The sequence below is a fragment of the Nannobrachium achirus genome (assembly GCF_963921795.1).
Source record: "Nannobrachium achirus genome assembly, chromosome: 19".
Classification (NCBI taxonomy): domain Eukaryota; kingdom Metazoa; phylum Chordata; class Actinopteri; order Myctophiformes; family Myctophidae; genus Nannobrachium; species Nannobrachium achirus.
Window position 1 is genome coordinate 41,347,388 of NC_137826.1, and position 20,649 is coordinate 41,368,036.

The 20,649-nt window shown below is 43.5% G+C and overlaps 2 protein-coding genes across 2 annotated transcripts in view; one reads left to right on the top strand and one right to left on the bottom strand.

Moving 5' to 3' along the window:
• Positions 1 to 20,649, bottom strand: part of hspa4a (heat shock protein 4a) — a 460,486-nt gene that overhangs the window by 44,509 nt on the left and 395,328 nt on the right. The window lies entirely within an intron of this gene.
• Positions 9,202 to 20,649, top strand: part of LOC308304263 (fibroblast growth factor 13-like) — a gene marked incomplete at both ends in the record, with an annotated part of 31,759 nt that continues 20,311 nt past the window's right edge. Inside the window, 3 exons of the mRNA XM_080748829.1 lie at positions 9,202 to 9,409; positions 11,624 to 11,734; positions 15,394 to 15,497. Of these exons, the coding sequence (XP_080604955.1) occupies positions 9,202 to 9,409; positions 11,624 to 11,734; positions 15,394 to 15,497 (423 nt within the window). The remainder of the gene's footprint in view (positions 9,410 to 11,623; positions 11,735 to 15,393; positions 15,498 to 20,649) is intronic.

Below are 20,649 nucleotides of genomic sequence, written 5' to 3' on the forward strand. Positions count from 1 at the left end.
AAAACATATTTGTACACGTTAAATTCAAAGTATAGTTGATGTACATCATATGGCAATACCACCATATATTTGAATGTTATAAATGTCATTTCATTGAGAAGTTATCATCACATTCCATGTTTTTCCATTGGTTGTCTTCAGTCAGTGAGAGACTGAATAGTGCATGGCAGAGGAAACCCATGTTGGCATGATTTCTTATCTCTAGGTAAACATTCCAAGGGGCAATAAAAGTCTCCCCTTCCACTGAAAAGTATGGGGGTTGGTTTAGCCAAGGAGTTCCTTGTTCCTCTAAAAGGAAAAGAGAGTCTCTCCCTTGTGTTCAGGTCATAACACAAAAGGTGTACATTATGATTTATTAATATATAAATCATACTTCTGTTGTCCGTGACTGATCCAGGATCATCATTACAAGTCCCCCCTGTGTCATCAAGGTCAGACGAAACGGAATGTTGAAGTCACAGAGTTTTGATGACACAAAAGATGAGAGCAGGATTTAGGACACAGAAGTCGTAGCAGTTATATACACATGTCAAATGGCAACTCTTATTATTTTTTTACTAATCTGATCTAGTGACAATGGATACGACTGATCGAAAGACAGTATTTTTATCATGAATTGACAGTTCTCGGAGAGGGCATTAGGACAGTCATAAACACATTGCATGAAAACCATAAATCAGAACAAAAAGTAAAAACTCCTAAACATGCATTACAAGAATACACAGTTCACAAGGCGGCTTCTGGGTCACCTAATGAAGTGGACCTAATAGTTCACACAAGTCGAAAGTTGATTAAGCATATGGTGTACACTTGAAAACATCCATTAGGACAATATCAATTAAGATTTTAAATAATTTACAAACTATCTAAATAAATGTGAGGAGGTGTAACTTTGTGACTTAGATTTGAGAGCTAGTAAGTTTTCCAACGAGTACCCTCACAGGTCTCTGCTTTTATGTACCAGATTGACATGAAAAGCGTCATTTCTTAACACAAAGATATTCCATCCGTTTTTCTTTTCTACCACGGCTTGCTGGAATATATACATACAGTATACCTTTAGACTTGGTTACACAAGAGCAGAGAAACAAAAACGCTATTTCTCTCAAAGAAGAGTTTGGCTGGTTGTACGCTAGACTAAATCCTGATTTACTTTGAAGATAAGGAAATGGATTATGTGTTAGCCTGGGTAATAATTAATTACTTCCTGTTTAAAGACAACCAATTATAAATCATTCTTTGTTAGAAGTACAGTTTGAGGTACGTATAAGAAATAAGCAGGCACCCCCCTTAGGCAACTGTGTCGCATGAGTGGGGAGACAACAATTCTATATACAGTACGGTAGCTGAGTTGGATAAACAATACTACAAGTTTGAATTAGTCCAGTTCCTGTTGACTGAACAACCATGCAATACTGTCAGTGTAAATCACCTTCATTAGGGCAAAGAGGAGAAAACACACTTAAAGTTGGGTGTAACTTGGTAGTAACATGCTGTTAGTCCACCTAGGATTAGTAAAATGTTCAAGCACACAAACAGAAAATGTTCATTGTCATATAATGACATTGGAGGTTAGTTAGGTGAGACACAAAAGTACTTGTTAAGCGTCTGGGGAGAGGCCCATGACTTTTGTGTAACCTGATCTACCATTTATGAACACATTTGGCTGTTGACTCTTTATTATTTCACTAGATTTAATGAGCTGCACAGAGAAATATTTGTGATCAAAAAAGTTTAAAATTTTTGAAAAATACGGTATATGCACTCACCCCCCTCATGTTACACATGGCACACGAACTACTGTGAAAATGTGTCATGTGAAACATGCATAAGAATTATCGCCGTGTTTGGCTTAACTCTAGGAGGCATAGTACGAGCTAGGAGACATAGTGTCCCTCCAATTCTCACGGGCTGGGCCTGATTTTCGTCTCTCATCATATCTACGGGCTTTTCTTTGGCGCCGAGACTCCAATGGGAGATCCTTTACAAATTCAGGGCTCTTACATGCTCTACTAGAGACACTTCTTGAGGTTGGGTCACATGATGAGTCCTGACTAGATCGACTGTGGTCGTACTGTCTGGGCTGCCATTTATCGATTTGGGTGTCGTCAGGGACACAGAATGCACTCTGAGTCTGAGGTTCGTTGCATTCTCTTTTGGAAACTTCACGTGCTAGACTGCGTAGCTCCGTGGCGCACAAACTGTTAAAGTCAATACCAATACCGATGTGCCTTTTGATAGAAGGATGTAGATTTTGTAGGAACAACTCCTTGAAATGTACATTTTTCTCCATACCAGGAAGGTTTCGATTACCAAAATAGGCAATCCTCAAACGGCTATAAAATCGGTCCACATCCTCACCTCTGTTTTGACAGACGCGCGCGGCAGATGACAGGCCTTCTAATGCTCGATAATCTGCAAACTCGTCGAGTATTGCTTCACACAGAACAGGCCAGTTAGCTTTAACTTTGTCACTCTGTCGCCTGACAAAACCTGTCACCTCTTGGTTTGCGGTGAGATAAATCAATTTAACTTTGGTATTTGCATCAACGTTGTCGAAGTTATTCAAGGCTAAATTGTGGTTTATCTCCTCCAGGTAAATGTGGGCATCTTTAGCGTCGCCAGGCTTAGGATCAAAATAATTGATGCCTTGTACAACTAAGGATAAATCAGTATTACCCAGTGGTCGTGGCGGCAGGTTGCCCTTGCTTTGAAGTAGGGCATCCTGTGGCTGGCCTGGGCCACATGCATTCAATGTGTCATGGCCCTGGTTATGGGCATATGGTTCAAGGGCAGGTTGCTTGACTGCTGGAGGCATGGTCTGAAAAGACGGTAACATGGTGGGCAAGACAATTGAGGCATGTCCATGGACATGGTTATCAGCCTGAGCGGTTTGACCAACTGCAGGAAGCTGATGTTGTGTCACAGGGTAGTGACTGGAGCTAGGTGGCTCTAAGGGGGTTTGCCGTCGTAAAATCGGTGGTGCCTGGCCACCCTGCTGTGACTGTGAGGCTGCAGGGAGATTTCCCTGTGCCTTCTGCAGAATAGAGGGAGAAACACTTAGTGCGTGGCACTGTATTTGTTCCTGGGGTGGCTGGGTAACTCCCATGGCCTGGTAATGATCATAGCAAGGCTGACCTGAGAGTGCCTGCACTCTCATGACAAGGTCGTTGACCTTTTCAACAAATTCATCCTCACTGATCCAGTTACCTTGCTCTAGACACTCAGTTCTCTTTTGCAATTGGCTAATACTATCCTGTGTTATTTGCAACTTCACACTATTAAGTGTTGCATTTTCTGCAATACACACTTTTAGTTCAACGACTGTGTCTTGTAATTTACAAATTTGCTGTTTGGCCAAAGTTAGCTCAACATTTTCCTGGATTTTTGCTTGCTCTAGTCCTGTATTAATCTTCTGTAGCATTATTACAAAACTATTTGCAACATTCAGCGTGGCTGTCTGTTGTTGTGCTGCCTCCCTGGCTGTATCAAGCATGGCAGCTTGCTCCGTTATGCGGAGTCGCGCAACTTTCAGAACGGCCTTATGTTGCTCTAATTCGGCTCTTAGCTGTTTGTTAGCCTGTAGAACATACGCAGTCTGTTCCATGTCGGTTTGACATTGAGACATTTGTACTGGTGTGACTAGTTGGCATGGAACAGTTGGACTGATACAGTCATCTTGAACTGCCCATAAGGTCATTAACTGACCAAAAATGTCCGGGTAGCCGGATAATTTGGAGGATTTAGTCATCTTGCTCTTTCTGTATAGTCAGAATAAAGACATTTGTGAGTAAGCAAGATTCTAATTGTGACTCAGCCTGTGTTAAAAGGCAGTCAGTCTTTTTCTCAAAAGTGAGATGGCAAAAATAGTCAAATGTTCTATATATATAATGCACCAACCTTTTTAATACTATCTTTATGACTTGGGAACTAGTTTTGTTTGAAAGCAACGCTGTATCTAGTTTAATTTAGAACTTACGTTGATATTACTTTGTAGGGTCACGCACTTATTTAAAGAGTCTACAAGTTATATCATCGAAGTATACCCAATATGATATGTACAATTTTTTGTGTGAACGGCCCTGGAATTAAGATAACTTTTAGAATTTAAAATGTGTTTAAAATGTTCTTCTCTAATTCAATCGGTTGTAGTTTACTACAAAAATGTATTCAAATTCAAATTTGGGTATAATTTCCAAAGTTGAAGAATTTCACTTAAACCATTTAATTCCTTAAAAGTTACACAATTGCAAATTGAGAGGTTTGCTTTGAGTATGGGCTGTTCCAGCTAAAACAAATTAAAGGTAATTTTAGTTCAATTAAGTTGGCTAGTACTTTAATTAGGTGTGGTTATCGCAACATAGAACACATACATATATTTGACACTGAAATGAATCATCACTATGGGAGGTAAAAGACAAAGACAGGATGTTTACACAGTAAACATATAGCCTACAACAGGTTAGTCTTAGATTAGAAGTGAGTTAGAAACTAAACCCAACTAAAAGTGTATAAATCTTTAAAATAACATTAGCCCTTTGCTATGAAAGTGTCTTACAAGAGACTTACAGACTTCTGACTGGTCAGCAGGATCACAGGCTGGTTTACGACCTGTCGGAAACAGCAGCCCCCCTTCCTGCTGGGGTAGGGGTTAGGTGTGTGTGTGTGCGTGTGGGTGAATCTAGGGGCTGCCCCCACAGAGAGACTGACATGCACCAACGCACCTACTCCTCTACACACTTTGTGGAGAGATGGTTTAAACTATAAATTTAGTTTAGATTACTGCTTCGTGTCACTAAAAGTTACAAAAGGAGAACACATCTGTTACTATCCAATTATAAACCTTTTCATGTCAAAGTTTCACTTCTACCTACCAATTTAGTGCAGTATACTTATTGGTAGTTAGTTAATGGTTGCACTAAAGATTAGTGATTACCTATTTTTTTTTTACTCTACAGGAAGTGAACATCTGTATTTCAAGCTTCCTCAATTTAGGAGAGGGACATCCAAGGGTTACAAGGGTATTTGACCTTGTTTCACATGAAGGGAGACCTTCATGGATTTAAATTTGCTCTGTTGGATCGCTAATCCTACCAGGCTGACTCACACAATTAGGCTCTCGACTCTAGAAGCAAAATGGGCACAAGTTTGAACACCAAACACTCGACTTGAAAACACCAACATGTATTCTGCAGTTTAGCCAGCAGATGTCAACGAAGTGAACTCTCTAAAATGTCCTTGGGGACTAAATTACCAAATCAATGTATTCTGCAATTTGACCACCAGATGCCGCTAAAGTGCATACTCCAAATATCCCTGAGGGTCAGGTCAGAAAGGGGTGTGGTTAGTCACACAACACTTCCTTTCTGTCCTGCGACACAGGGAAATTAGGCTTTTGGAGGGAAGACCTATTTTAGACCAAAAATCTATTTTTTTTCAAAAATATGAAATTTATGAATTTTCATAAATTCATATTTACAGTATGTACAGTAATAGAACAAGACTCTGCCCCACGTTGGGCGCCAAATATGTAGCGAACATATGAATACTGAATATGGATACAGTATTAATAGATCGTAATATTAAAAATAATATTTCATAAAACAAATCATGAAACATAATTTTTCTATCACGCTATTGTGAGTTCTCGCTATTGTGAGAACTCACTCGTACTCACTCGCTATTGTGAGTTCTAAGCGTGAGTTCTTGGCAGAGTTGCAATAAATGTTCATTACTGTGCATACATACTGTAAAATATGAATATTTACGAAAAATGACAAATTACCTTATCAATAGTGCTCATTTATTAAAAAGGAAAAATGCATATAATAATTCATAGAAACAACCATAAATGGAGTAAAGGATAAAAGGTCAAAATTAGGTTAAAAACCCAAAAGCATGTGCGTTAAAGTATGCAGTGAAAAAGACAGATCTACAAGCAGAAATGGTCAGATGGGTACATCCTAATAAAAGGGAATAAAAGAAATAAAGTCAAACAACATCAATAAAACATATCTCCCCTACACTGCACTACACACTGTAATGGTTGCCACTTGACACGAGAAACTGCTTGCCTGCAAACATCTGATTTCGGCGCGTCCGTTAGCGTGTTGTAGATGAAGAGTGTGGCTGCTAGCCTAGCAGCCTAGCAGGATGAGGAGAGGAGAAAAGGAGGAGGAGTAGAGCTGGAGGTATCTTTGGTGGTTATCACCCAAGTCTGGTGTCTTTGCCGTCAATGGAGTGAGAGAGCGCTGGCTCCAATCCCACTAGTCGAGAGAGTCTGTCAGAGAGGCAGGGTAACTTGCCCGGCCGCTGGTGAGAGTCTGGCAGGGGACGTGTGTCGACCCTGTGTAGATGAGGCCACAGAGGACAATGCGTGTCCCACTCTGTGATCTCTTTGCAGGAGAGACAGCGAGAGGATGTGAGTCCAACTCTCGAGTGCCTGCTGGTTGAGCGCGAAGCTGAGCTCACAGACAGAGGACCTGAGTCGACTCTGCTATGAGTTTGGTAGGAGTCTTGGAAGAACTGAGCAGAGAGAAGGTGCAGGAGACCGAAGTCTGATCCTGCCTCCCTGCTTGTCTGAACTCAAGTCACTGGGGAACTTCCTGGTCCTGAAAGGTCCAGGCTTTTAATGGGAGGCGGACCTTTTAGTCTGTAGGACCGCAATGGGAGGAGGCAGAAGTGTCTGTGTTCTTTGAACAAAAATGAAAACTAAATTCTATGATAGAGTTCTAAGGACCATTCATTTCCTACATCTGACCAGAAATTTGTAATCATCATTAATATGCACTTGTACAGATACCAAACATCATTGCTTCAAATTGTGTAGAGAGTACATGATGATAAAAGTCAAATAAAGAAAGAAAAACATATTTGTACACGTTAAATTCAAAGTATAGTTGATGTACATCATATGGCAATACCACCATATATTTGAATGTTATAAATGTCATTTCATTGAGAAGTTATCATCACATTCCATGTTTTTCCATTGGTTGTCTTCAGTCAGTGAGAGACTGAATAGTGCATGGCAGAGGAAACCCATGTTGGCATGATTTCTTATCTCTAGGTAAACATTCCAAGGGGCAATAAAAGTCTCCCCTTCCACTGAAAAGTATGGGGGTTGGTTTAGCCAAGGAGTTCCTTGTTCCTCTAAAAGGAAAAGAGAGTCTCTCCCTTGTGTTCAGGTCATAACACAAAAGGTGTACATTATGATTTATTAATATATAAATCATACTTCTGTTGTCCGTGACTGATCCAGGATCATCATTACACTACAGACACAGTTGCTGACTCCTGCCCTCCATGCTTCATCGATAGTGATATGGGAGACTCGTGCCATGCCATGTCGTGCTGTGTCCATACATATACAGTAGCTTCCACACCGCTCTATTGGGGGCCAGCCTGCATGGCCTCCTGTTGCAGCTGAGCCTGAAACCTCACCAGTCCAGCTGTGTGTACTGTATTATATTCTACCTGTTGCAGAAGGAGGCAGGAGGCATGGGGTTATGGGCGATCATGCACTGTTACTGTGTGAGGCTGTAACAATAACATCTGTCCACATCACATCCATTATGTTTGAGCTATACCGCTACAAAGATGATACCACCGCTGCTGCCTCCTCCTCCTCCTCCTCCTCCTCCTCCTCTCTCTCTCTCTCTCTCTCTCTCTCTCTCTCTCTATGTAGCTCACAGCTCCATTCTGCAGCTCCTCACAAACCTCTGAACCTCTGCACCAAAAAAAAAACAACAACATGAAAGAAAGAAAGCCCCTCCTCTCCCTCTCAATCACTCACTCTTATGATTTCTCATGTTCCCATCATGTCACCCTTGCCTTTTCATTATTTCTCTTTAATTGTATTCCTTTAATAATAGGCCTACATACCGTAATAGCATACAGATACAGTAGGCTATACGACAACATGTCTAATCTCCCCTGGCTTTGCCCTTATACTTTCTCTTCCACCCTCAATCTCTGTCTCTCCCATCTCTCATCCTCACCCATTCCCCAATTATCTCTCTCTCTCTCTCTCTCTCTCTCTCTCTCTCTCTCTCTCTCTCTCTCTCTCTCTCTCTCTTACTCTCCCCCCCCCCCCTCCCCTTCACCACTCACCTCGTACACAGCATAACCATCGCTATCAGTACAGTCGGTGGAACATGTAAATATCATGCCACGTGTTCCGGGAGAGAGAGGAGGACTACAGGTTGGTTGCCCTGTGTAAACGAGACGCCCCCCCCCCCCCCCCCCTCCCCCCTTTCAACAGCCGCCCACCCTTCGTTCTCATCATGCCTCAGCCTCGGGTGGCGAACAGGACAGTCAGTCAGGGAGGGCTGCTGCAGCACTTTATGGACGACACACAACACACAGCTGCAGCATGAGGATGATCGCAGCTTGAAGCCGTTTGGTTTCCATTGACAAAACATTCCGGTTGCAGCTGCATTTTCTGTCACGGACGACGCGGGGTTCTAATCTAGCCTATACGTGGATACGTGGAACGGTGCAGCCAGCCTGCCTGGCTGCCTGACGCGCGACGAGCAGCAAGCAAGCAGCTGCAGAGATCAACCAACCTCCACTTTAACAAATCTGTTGATCCACCACCACCGAACAGATCGGACCCAAACGGTCGTCATCAGCACCACACATCATCCTCTACAACACCTCGATGATCCGCTCTCCCGGGACCAGCTGTATGGGACACAACATTTGGTTCGCTCCCGCGGGCGCTGCTATGTGATTTTTTTTCCTTTTCTTTTTTTCTTTCTTCTTTTTTGTATGTGTGTGCGTGCGTGTGCGTGCGTGTGCCAAAGCCCGATTAGAAGCAAGGAACGACTCGAGCAGCTGCAGGAATTAACGGATTTTTGTTCAGCCACTTTCACGAGGAGGAGGCGTTCGACCTGACACAACACAGCCACCACCAGACCATGGAGGATTATTCACCATCATCTCGTCGCTCTTCTTCTTCTTCTGGACAATTATCATCGTGGACATCATCTGCGACCGCCAGACTGCAGCAGCTGCAGCAGCAGCAGCAGGGGCCAGGCAGTGTGTGATGCCCGCTGATCGGCCACTGTACGTGGGTTTAGACACCCTCACCACCCATCATCATCAGCCTCCTGATCCTCCTCCACGCACCCACACCACCACCACCACTCGGCACCGGCGGCGGCGGCGGCGGGAGGAGACACCACCACCACCATCAGCATGTCTCGGGCAGCGGCGATCGCCAGCTCGCTCATACGGCAGAAGCGGCAGGCGAGGGAGCGCGAGAAGGCGAGGGACAACCCGAGGGGCAGCCCGACCAACAACGGCACCAAGGGCGCCGGCACGGAGAAGCCCAGCAAGCTGAGCGTGTTCTCGCGCGTCAAGCTCTTCGGCTCGAGGAAGAAGCGGAAAAGAAGGCGACCGCCAGGTCTGGTGGATGGATGGAAGGGGAGGGGAGGGGGATGTAGATGAGGGGTTCGATCTCCATCAGTCACCACCATCATCACCATTACCACCACACAACCATCAGGTCTGTGCACCATCATTACCATCACCATGTCAACATCATTACCATCACCATGTCTACTGAATGTACCCATCATTATCACCATTATGAAAATAGCAGATCTACAAGTACACAACGCCTCGCGGTGCGAGGCGTTGTGTACTTGTAGATCAGCTATTTTCACGAGTTTAAATATCTTATCATCACCATGTTGACATCATTGTCACCACCATGTCTTCTGAGTGTACCCATCATTATCATCATCGCAACGAACAAAACGCCAGGCAGGTTCTGGCTGAGGGGGCGGGAGGAAAGAAAAGTCGAGAGAGAGTCAACATCACCTTCAGGCCACTTCCGTATACCATCATCATCAACATGATCACCATCATCTTCTTCTTCACCATCACCAGCATCACCATGTAGCCTATATACTATACTATACACTCACACTCACACCATATACGTGTTTGAATGATTAGGATTCGTCACAGCTTCATCACACTTCCATAACAGCTGCCTGCTCTGAGCCTCTGCAATGTAGATTAGTGTGTGAAAGACAATGACAAGAGAATCTGAACCACAACTACTATTGACCGTGTAGGTAATAATGTCCACATGCAAGGAATTTGACGACTGGCTCATGTTGTTCCACGACACTAGCAGACATCACCTCTGTATAAACGGTGTTTTCCTAAAGGTATAGCCTAACTGTCGCAGCAACACGTATATATCTCAGTGCTCTCTCTCTCTCTAACCATGACCTGTGGCTGTGTGGGGAGATCTGACAGATAGATACTGACAGGTGTAAAATGATAACTCTTAACTAAAACGAACATCAGAGGGAGATGAAGCGGTTATAGCATCGTCAGTCAAGCTGACAATTTTAGCTGTCAATTTATCTCCCATTGCTCAGCGTGGTGTGACGGGTGGGAGTGAGGGATGGGTGCAGTGGCCAGCAGGGTGTCCAAATGTCACAAACATAAACAGCTGCTCCCCTCTGCCACTTCCTGCTTTCCTGCCGAGTGCTGGATTTGATCCATAACATCACATGACGGTGGAAAGGACACCCACACTGCTCAGGGATGTGCAGTGAATGAGAGGCAGGGCTGACATTTCTAAAAGGGCCTTTTGGTGAAAATATTGAAAATAGTAGTCGGCTATTTTCAGTACTTGATACCACACAAAACTAAGCATAAAAAAGGCAATACTGGAGATGTGGCGTAAGGCATGGATTTCTACACAGAGAGGGCAATTATTTCAGCATAAGATGATGCATTCAAGTTCAGGAGAGTTTGGACAAGGCAATTCTCTTGAATGCTGCCTTCAGGTATGGCATGGAGAGAGGGCATTTGCATTTCTTTCACCATAGTGAAAACTGCATTCATGGTCTGGAGAGGGCACTTTTTACAGACGGATAAAAGGGCAGGGGCTCAAGCCCGCTTTCATTTCTATGTGTGCACGTGCCTGACACTGCTCCTCTCCTCTCCTCTCCTCTCCTCTCCTCTCCTCTCCTCGTGCACATGATTTGCACATCAAAAATCATTGGTCAAGATTTGCCGAGCACCTGTGATATTTAACAACGCGGTTGCGTTCTAAGGATGGGTCTGAAAATAACCAGGGACCCTTCTCTCATCGAGAGACAATGCACCTTTTGTCCTCCTTTCTTCAAGGAAAAGGTTAGGAAGTATGGAGACCAGAGCTACAGCACTGGTGTTTTGCGTAACAACACATATCCCGAGGCAACGAAGGGCCCTTAACTCCTCCTCGTCAGTTCACACAATGAACTTAATTTAACCGTGTTCCCTGGTGGGATCTTTAATGCACCATGCACTCACTTGTGTTTTATTTCTTTTTGTCAGAGCATTTTTATGTTTATGCCGATGTGTATTTGCATTGTTTTGTCTACCTTGAGTGCACATCCTCCAGACAAAAACAAATTAATGTTTCAGTGAAATGGCACTGAATTATTTAATCTGGAAATCCTCTCCCTGTCCTCTCCTGTCTACATGATATCACTCATCTCTCATTTCCTCTCTTTTCTGAGCTACCTCTCTTAATCTTTGCAAAATGTCCCTGCTTTTACAAACTTATCTCCTCTCCTCTCCTCTCCTCTCCTCTCCTCTCCTCTCCTCTCAGAGCCCCAGTTAAAGGGCATTGTGACCAGGCTGTCCAGCCGTCAGGGATTCCAGCTGCAGATGCCCGCAGACGGAACCGTCGACGGAACCAAGGATGAAGACAGTACCTTTGGTATGTACTGTATGTCAAAACCCTGCATGGAAGCTTGCAGCCCACACTTTACTGTACAGAATCAGATTCAGTCAGCCCTTAACATTTTTGGATATCCACATGACTTTGGTTGGGTTGTACGCTGCCCCAGGCACCCAGGCTCAACATACTGCCCTGCTTAAGTCTCTTTGAACAAGGCTCTCAGAATCCCCCACAATCTCATGCCTCCACATGAAGGTGGTGAATTTACCTCTGCGGATTGACACAGTTTTCTCTCATGTTTTAAATTCGCGGATATCTTCTTATGCTTGCACCTGCACTTCTAAGAAGTAGCCATTTTTTTGCTATGTTAATGTTTCTAAGCATTTTGAAAGCAGACAGACCCTTTGCAGCACTAGATTTGGGCTACGGGGGCGGCAGTGGCTCAGGAGGTAGAGCGTACATTTGGGAAGCGGTTTGATTCCCTGGCCCCTCGACTCGTGGCTTAGTGTTGAAGTGTCCTTGACTCTTTGTGCAAGACACTGAACCTCAACTGCTCCCCAGGCTCTGTTCAATAGTTTATAGCGGTCAAGAGATGCACGCACATCCAAACATTTCGACGGATGCTGCTGGATCAAAACAGAGATGCTGAAAAGAAGAAAAGCAGGTCGCCGTCTTAAAGCTCCCAAAATAATTTATTAATAGAGTGGTATGAACAAATGATTGTTACCACAATGTTTGTTGTTAGTTTCCCACTCGTCTTAGTTAAGATTGGTTAAATGCAATGAGGACAAATTATCTGTGTGTGCAAATGTACTTGGCCAGTCACCCAACAACAACTGAACACATTTATTATTATTATTTATTATTACTTTTCTCTCCCGTTTTAGCTGTTGCAAATGCTGCCAGTCCTTGCATCAGACCTCCAGACAATGAATCTCCGAGTTAAAAGAAATGTCTTCAATCCAATAAAGCAGCCTGGACATGCAGCCAGTGCCGGAGGGAAGCGCTTCACCATCCTTCAATTACAAGCTATGAGCTGTGATCCATGTAGTACAGCGTTTTGAGAAGGAATAGACGTGATTTGATACGGTGTCTTCCCATTGTCAGAATGTGACACAACTTATATATAGACAGACACATATTTAACACTCAGAGCAATTTCCAGCAAGGGCTGTTAATGCGTGTCAGTAACATTACGACAGACTTAATTAGTGACTTAATTTATCGGAACCCTTTGGTTCCCATAAGCAGCGAAGGTCGTATAGGCCGAGTGTCCTCCCTCGGATTTGGTTTTAATTTGTCAGTGTATCTGTAATTAACAGGTCGAGGCACTTTCGGCAGGACACGTAACTACTGCTGGTGCTGTCCTTTTATTATGAATGGATGGGGACTATAATTTACTTTAATATTTACGATGTATCCCATACCGCGAGCAAAACATCACATAATCTAGTTTTAAACCCAACCGTGGGCCATCAGGCATTCAGACAACGGAAATGTCATGCAACCCGGGGTTCTGAAAATTGGAGTGATTAAGCTTCGCTCCAAATGGCGCTACACACATATTCATCAACAACAAATATGATTACAGTAATTTGATGCTACAATTGTAGGACCTTGGTTAACCTTTGGGACATCTTTAGCCCAGCTGCCAAGAGCGTTTGCTTTGCAGAATATCAAAACAGGGCATTGTCTTTGTTTGCATGCAAATTAAACAATGAAAGAATATTGAATACATACTGTAGAAACATTTCCACAAAGTGCGCGCGTGTGTGTGTGACTGTGTGCAAGTGCGCGTGCCTGCATGCCAGTGTTTGTGATAATAAATCAGGTAGTGACTGTTCAGCCTCCAATGCACAGATGGCAACATCGCCAACAGGCAGTCATCCCACCTTTCAGACTACTGATGAGAATAACAATAGAGAATCTGTTAAATAAAACAATAAAAGAATACGCCAGAGTCTGAAAGTGACACGCCAATACAGCCGCCCACGTGACGAACATCTTATCGTTACTATTCATGCTGCCTTGAGTGGATTTGGGAGGATAATCCAATTCATCCTCCATCCAGCCAGTCTTGACAGAGTACAAGGTGGACTAATTGAGTGTAACCGAACATATCTGACGTCTCCACCAGAATCATTATGATCCTGTTACAGAGCTAAATACGTGTCAGAGGGCCAGCATGCAATTCATTTATACTTTATTCACTGCACAGTGCATGATATATCGATATACAGATCCTTCTCGAAAAATGTGAATATTGTGTAAAAGTACATTTTCTTGAAACTTTCATATATTTCTTGAAACTTTCATATATTCTACATACATTGGACATTCAGTGAATTATTCCAAACCTTTTTTTGTTAAAATATTTATGGCATACAGCTCAAGAATATCAAAAGTCCATATTTCAAAATATTACAATATTACACGAGACCACTCAAAACAAGGATTTATATTAGAGACATGTCAACCTTCCTGAAGTCAGAGTTGCTGGAAGTCCAGTGGGAAGTTTCCGAAGTCAGTTATGATTTGGGGTGCTATGGCATCTGCAATGCTTTTTTACACAATATTCAGATTTTTCTGTACTGTATGACAACGGATAGGCTCCTATAGGCCTACATTGATTGGGATTTGATGGGTTGTCGATATAAAACGAGTCCTACACCTTTATGCAATGAAATGGAGTGTAAAACAGGATGTAGTTTTATCTTATTTGAATGGTGAATTCAGTGTGAATATATTTGTTATTCTCACTGGCACTGTATAATTCCAAATCCTAATTAAAGCAGTTGTTGCGCTAACTGTTTGCTAGCCTTCATAGGGGCCATCGCCATGTTGGTTTGTGGTGGGCATTTCTGTCAAAATGTAATTTTTGACACGGACATACAAAATGAGCAGACAGTAATATTACCAGAAACACATAGAGATAGCCTTGAATGACCACAACAGGTCTGTAACTCTGAGTGTGTACAAATGGAACCAAATGGACGCTTACGGGTCTAATTGTTATTAAAATCACAATGCCATTTTTTGAGGGCACAAATGCCAGGGCAGGAAGGCCATCAAATAAAACAAGATTTTAGTCCATTGAAAGAATTAATGGATGATCTGCTGTGAAATAATAGATAGGCTAAATTATGATATTTACAATCTAATCCATGTTCAGGCCTGCACCAATCACAGTCACTGGATTGGTTTAAAGATTCAGGGACCCAGGGGAGTTAATAATTAAGAACCTCAAAAAAAGACACTGTTGTCTGCATGACAAGAAAGGGACACCGGTGTCAACAGATTGACAAGAAAGAGACAGAGGAGAAAGTGGTAGAGTTCCAGTCAGCTGGGTTATTAAGGCCACTGTGGCCTCAGGGCATGGCCTTTCTTTGAGGAGCACGAGGCCAAACTGAAGGGTAACGACGACCATGGCATTCGTGGCCTCCCTGCAATCCTTCCTGCCCTGGTTACATCATACCGTTTATGACTTCCCACTGAACCTTGACTTGATTGTGGCTCCTGACCAGCTTTGGAAGAAAAGCTTTTCTGTGTTCAAATGGAACTGTCACCGCCAGACCCCTATATGTGCTACATTGATATTGATGATGCATTCTCTTTGCCTTCCCTGTGTGTTTGCTCTGTGTGTGTGCTGTGTGCGTGCACGTGTGTGTGTGTGTGTGTGTGTGTGTGTGTGTGTGTAGCTGTGTTCAACCTGATCCCTGTGGGCCTGCGAGTGGTTGCCATCCAAGGCGTCCAGACCAAACTCTACCTAGCCATGAACAACGAGGGCTTCGTCTACACTTCTGTAGGTCCACACGCACACGCACGCACACACACACACACACACACACACACACACACACACACACACACACACACACACACACACACACACACACACACACACACACACACACACACACACACACACACACACACACACACACACCATTATCAGTAGCATAGCGACCCCCTAACCCAATGCAAGGTTTTCACCACAGCCCCCCCCACACACACACGACTGATCCTTCAAAATTGGTCAGAAAGAGCGCAGCACAGCGGCTGCCAACACAATAAAATACAGTAGGCAACAGCGGCCATCAGAACACAATATAACAGTATAAATCAGGGGTCTTCAACGTTTTCAGGCCAAGGACCCCTTAGTTGAGAGAGAAATGAAGCAGGGTTCATAGATTCATAGCCGATCTACAAGCTCACAAGCTTGAAGATCGGCTATTTTTGGCTACAGTTCTCAGAATATGGATGGACACTAGGGTTCAAGTGGTTAATATAAAAAGGATTGGAAGATTTGGAGGACCCCCTGTAGTAACCCTGTCTGAGGACCCCCTAGGGGTCCCGGACCCCCTGTTGAAGACCCCTGGTATAAATGCTATTAATTACCTTTGAGTGGAAATTCTGTTCGTAATCCTCATCCTCTGAGTCACGGACTGATCAACAATATCCTACTTGCTTCTGTAGCCTACAACTCTTTTTCTTTTTTAATTGGGTGGCGGGCCCACCAAAGAAATCAGATATTAGTTTCAGAGCCATGCTGTACAGCCCTAAACACTTAACAGACAGCAGAGAGAAGATTCTTAATGCTACTGCTATAAGTAAACAGGAAACAGCTGTCCTCAAGCAACTGATCTGTTTGGGCAGTCAAGAGGGGCAATAGAGTGTCTTCTCAATCCGGTAGGCATTTCAAAATAAAAGTTCTTGGTGGAGGAGTGGTGGTGGGCCCCCTCCTCCCCAGGCCCTAATGCAACTGCATTGGTTGCTTTTCCTATAGCTCCGCCCCTGACCATTATCATCATGGCCATCATCTATTCTTTGAAGATGGAGAGCTCTTGATTAGAATGGAGTGCTTGGGTGGTGATGAGTACAAGCCCTGGTGTCACAGGTGTCATGAAGAGCTCTTAAAAACACTTAAAACCTCTAGACCAGGAGTCTTCAACATTTTTCAGGCTAAGGACCGCTTAGCTGAGAGAGAGAGAGATGGGGAAGGGACCCCCACTACATATTGTATACAATTGTGTTGCAGATTAAACCTTTTTCATAGATAGACCTTCTAGCTGTGAGGCGACAACGCTACCGACTGCGCCACTGTTCCCCCTTCATTTAATGTATGTTTTACTTCAAATGCCATTAAACCATATTAGACTTCTTTGAAATGCATGTCCCTGCTTCTGGTGACCGATATTGTCTTTCTAAAGCGTGATGGGGGGCATGTTTTGTCAATTACTTTTTCATTTATCTTTTAATATATTTTCAATATCAGTCGCCAGATCCAAGGACGTGTGTAGATACTAAATCAAGCATCTTAAAAACTGTCCAGTGTGCACACAAAAGTCTGAGTACACGTTAAAATGACCACAAACATGTTGCAAGTGAAATATCACTTTAAGGCAGAAAGCTACAACAAGGAGGGAACTAGGAATATTCAGATACTATTCTAAATACAAGGAAATAAGATGTCTAGAACTAACAGTAGCGCTCACAAACAACTTCCATACAACAACCCGGCAGTGAACTAAGACAGCCAGGGGAGTTTAAATAGACAGGGGCTAACAGGACACACAGATAAGCACTAATGACAATTAGCGCATGATTGGCTAGGACTACAACAAGACACAGATAAGCACTAATGACAATTAACACATGATTGGCTAGGGCTAAAACTAGACACAGGTAAGCACCAGAGCCGTAGAAGAAGAGAGTCACAACACACTTTGATCTCGCCGCTCTTTCTATCTCAATGAGATAGTTCCAAACATGGAACTATCGCATTGAGATAGAATGAGCATTTCTGCATTCCATTCTTACAATGGGAATCAATGCTAGTGTCATCACTCTCATACTAGATCACGCTGGTAAGCACTAATGACAATGAACACATGATTGGCTAGGGCTAAGCAGCGAGCTATGTATGCTTAGATGATTTCGATTAATATTAAGATAAATTTGCGACTGTAAAGACGAAACGTAAGTGGGGAAGAGGCTTCACATCTGCTTTATCGCTTGCTCACGATCAGAGCTTCCGTGCTCTGACGGATAAGCATTTGAAAATTGTGGGAGGCAACAGTCCACGCGACCACGCGATAGTCGCGATACTATTAAGTAAAACCTAAACTAAAACTAAGAAACGAGGAAGCCATTACTTTATAAATAAAGAAACAGGGAGACAGAACAACTCAGAACGTGACATGGTTCTGGGTTTGATCAACTCAGTGGTGCATGGTCTTGGGTATCTTAAGATGTGCGGTAAGTAGTGGTAGCTGATGGTGCTGTACTGTAGCTGTGTTGGGCACCACACACAGAAATCCATCTCCCTGTGTCTAGTAGCACCTTGTAAAGGGGGACAGAAGCCCCTCATAGCCCGGTTTATATGAAAATAAGCCTCTACGACCGAATGACTTATATTAATATTGATCATTCGTCAACCAACTCTATTTGTGAGAAATAGCGTTTTTTCAGAAATAGAGATTGCACTGGTGATATGTCGGGCCATTGCTCACACGACGCATTCAGGTCCCCTTGGGATGTTTGTGTCGGACACGATTTCTATTACCACCTCCTGGGAATCCATCGATTACCTTCATGCCTCAGCGTGAAGCCTCGCTGTCTGGTGGAAACCTTGCATGTTTGTCCAAGATATAATGTTGAGTTGTAATCATATTATAGTAATCTGAAATGTATTTTGGGCGGGCCACGATGGCATCAAAATAGCTGATTTTCACTTACTGTAGCTGCATTGATCAACTATTTTCGACACCCGCACGGAGTGCACCCATGACTTAGTAGTCTTAGTTCTACTGGATTCGCTTCTCCACTAGTCCCTCCCAAACATTTTTTGTTTTATTTGTTGAATAATTTGTCAGAGTATATTAGTCTTAGTTTTAGTAATCATAGCTTAGTTTTCATTTAGTTTCTATTTAGTTTCCATCAGCTAAAAAAAGACAAGGTGGTCGATGAACATTTTTCATCATAGTTTTAGTTGACAAAATCAACACTGTTCCAAGACCATTATCTCTCACTTTGGAAATGTTTCGAAAGTAGCTTAAGTAGCCGATCCACAAGCTCACAACACGTTGCGATGCAATGCATTTCCATTACTTTGGCGCATATATCTTTTTCAATGAAGCAGGGCATTATTATTATTATTATTATTTTAAAGATTTGTTTTGGGGCTTTTATGCCTTTATTGACAGGACAGTAGACTGACATGAAATGGGGATAGAGATGGGGAGTGACACGCAGTAAAGGTCGCCGGGATCAGGACTCGAACCCGCAACACGCTGTCAGGCGTCAGAGCCATTGTGTTATGCGCCTGGACCAGTAGGTCATCAATCAATGCCCAGCAGGGCATCAATTTACCCCCAACAACCTAAGGAGATACAAAGTTTCTGAACCAACAGCAACGATAAGCCCATAAGCCTGACTTCAAGATCCCACTCATGGTGGGAGGGCTGCTGTTGAAAAGTGCATCAGTTCTCCTCCAACCTGACATCCACTATCTCCAAAAATATACTTCCTCTGTGAATTGGGCAGCAATGTTTTAAAAGTTCTATCAAAAATTTAAGAAACATCCAAAAACTCTTGACCTTTGTTCTCCTCAACCTGTAGGGATTTGTCCTTGTCATAAAAAGCATGTTCTGTTACTGACATTTTATGCGAAGGGATTGAAGCTTATCATCACACACACACACACACGCACACGCACGCACACACACACACACACACACACACACACACACACACACACACACACACACACACACACACACACACACACACACACACACTCACACATCAGACATGGTTAGCTTTCATGCAATGAAATACCTGGAGCAGTAACATACTCAAAGCTTCTTAAGGGAGAGAGAGAGAGAGAGAGAGAGAGAGAGAGAGAGAGAGAGAGTGTGGGTGCGTGCATGCGTTAAATAAGAACGACACAGACGTGACAAGGTTCTGGGGTTTGATCAAGCGGTGCATGCCATGTCTTAAGACGTGCGGTAAGTAGTGGGAGCTGATGGTGCTGTACTGTAGCTGCGTGGGGCACCACACAGAAATCCATCTCCCTGTGTCTAGTAGCACCTTGTAAAGGGGGACAGAAGCCCCTCATAGCCCGGTTTATATGACAATAAGCCTCTCCGACCGAATGACTTACTTATCCACGAGTTTCCTACGCCCCATAGTGCATTGCGCAAACGTCTGCATCGATCTTCCGCCGCCGATTTACAAGCTCACAACGGGTTGCATCTGCGACGCGACGTGAGCTTGTATGTCTGCTGTTAAACCCGGAAGTTTGGTCCTGATAGTCTCCAGTAAACTCCCGCGGAAACTTGTGGATATATTCAACAAACTCTATTTTTGAGAAATTGCGTTTTTTTATTATTATTTTTTATCAGAAATTGAGATTACACTGGTCGGGCCATTGCTCACACGACAACAATCAGCTGTTGTGTTAGTCCTTGGGAGTTGAACCGTCAACCTTTAGGGCAGGGGTCTTCAACAGGGGGTCCGGGACCCCTAGGTGGTCCTCAGAGTTACTACAGGGGGTCAAAAATAGCTGATCTACAAGTGCTGTGAGGCGTTGCGAGCTTGTAGATCAGCTTGTAGATCGGCTTTTTTCGGCAAAGATGTTTGGTGTAGAGGAGAAAAAGAGCAGACCAAGCAGAAGTACATAGTGAAAGGTCAAGTTTTTTAAGTATTGACGGTTCAACTGGCTAAATATCTGGAAACACAAATTTATATAAACCCAAAATACAGCTAAGGGGTCCTTGTCCTGAAAACGTTGCCCCTGCTTTAGGGTGTTAACTGGCCAGACATAAGATGGCGTTTGGCAAAGCCCATGCATTGTCTGGCCCTATACATCCTCTGGCAGGTGATTAGCACTATTGTTATGCAGAGGCTGTTGGCTTCGCTCAGGATATCGATGTTCTTCTGTGTTGTTATCT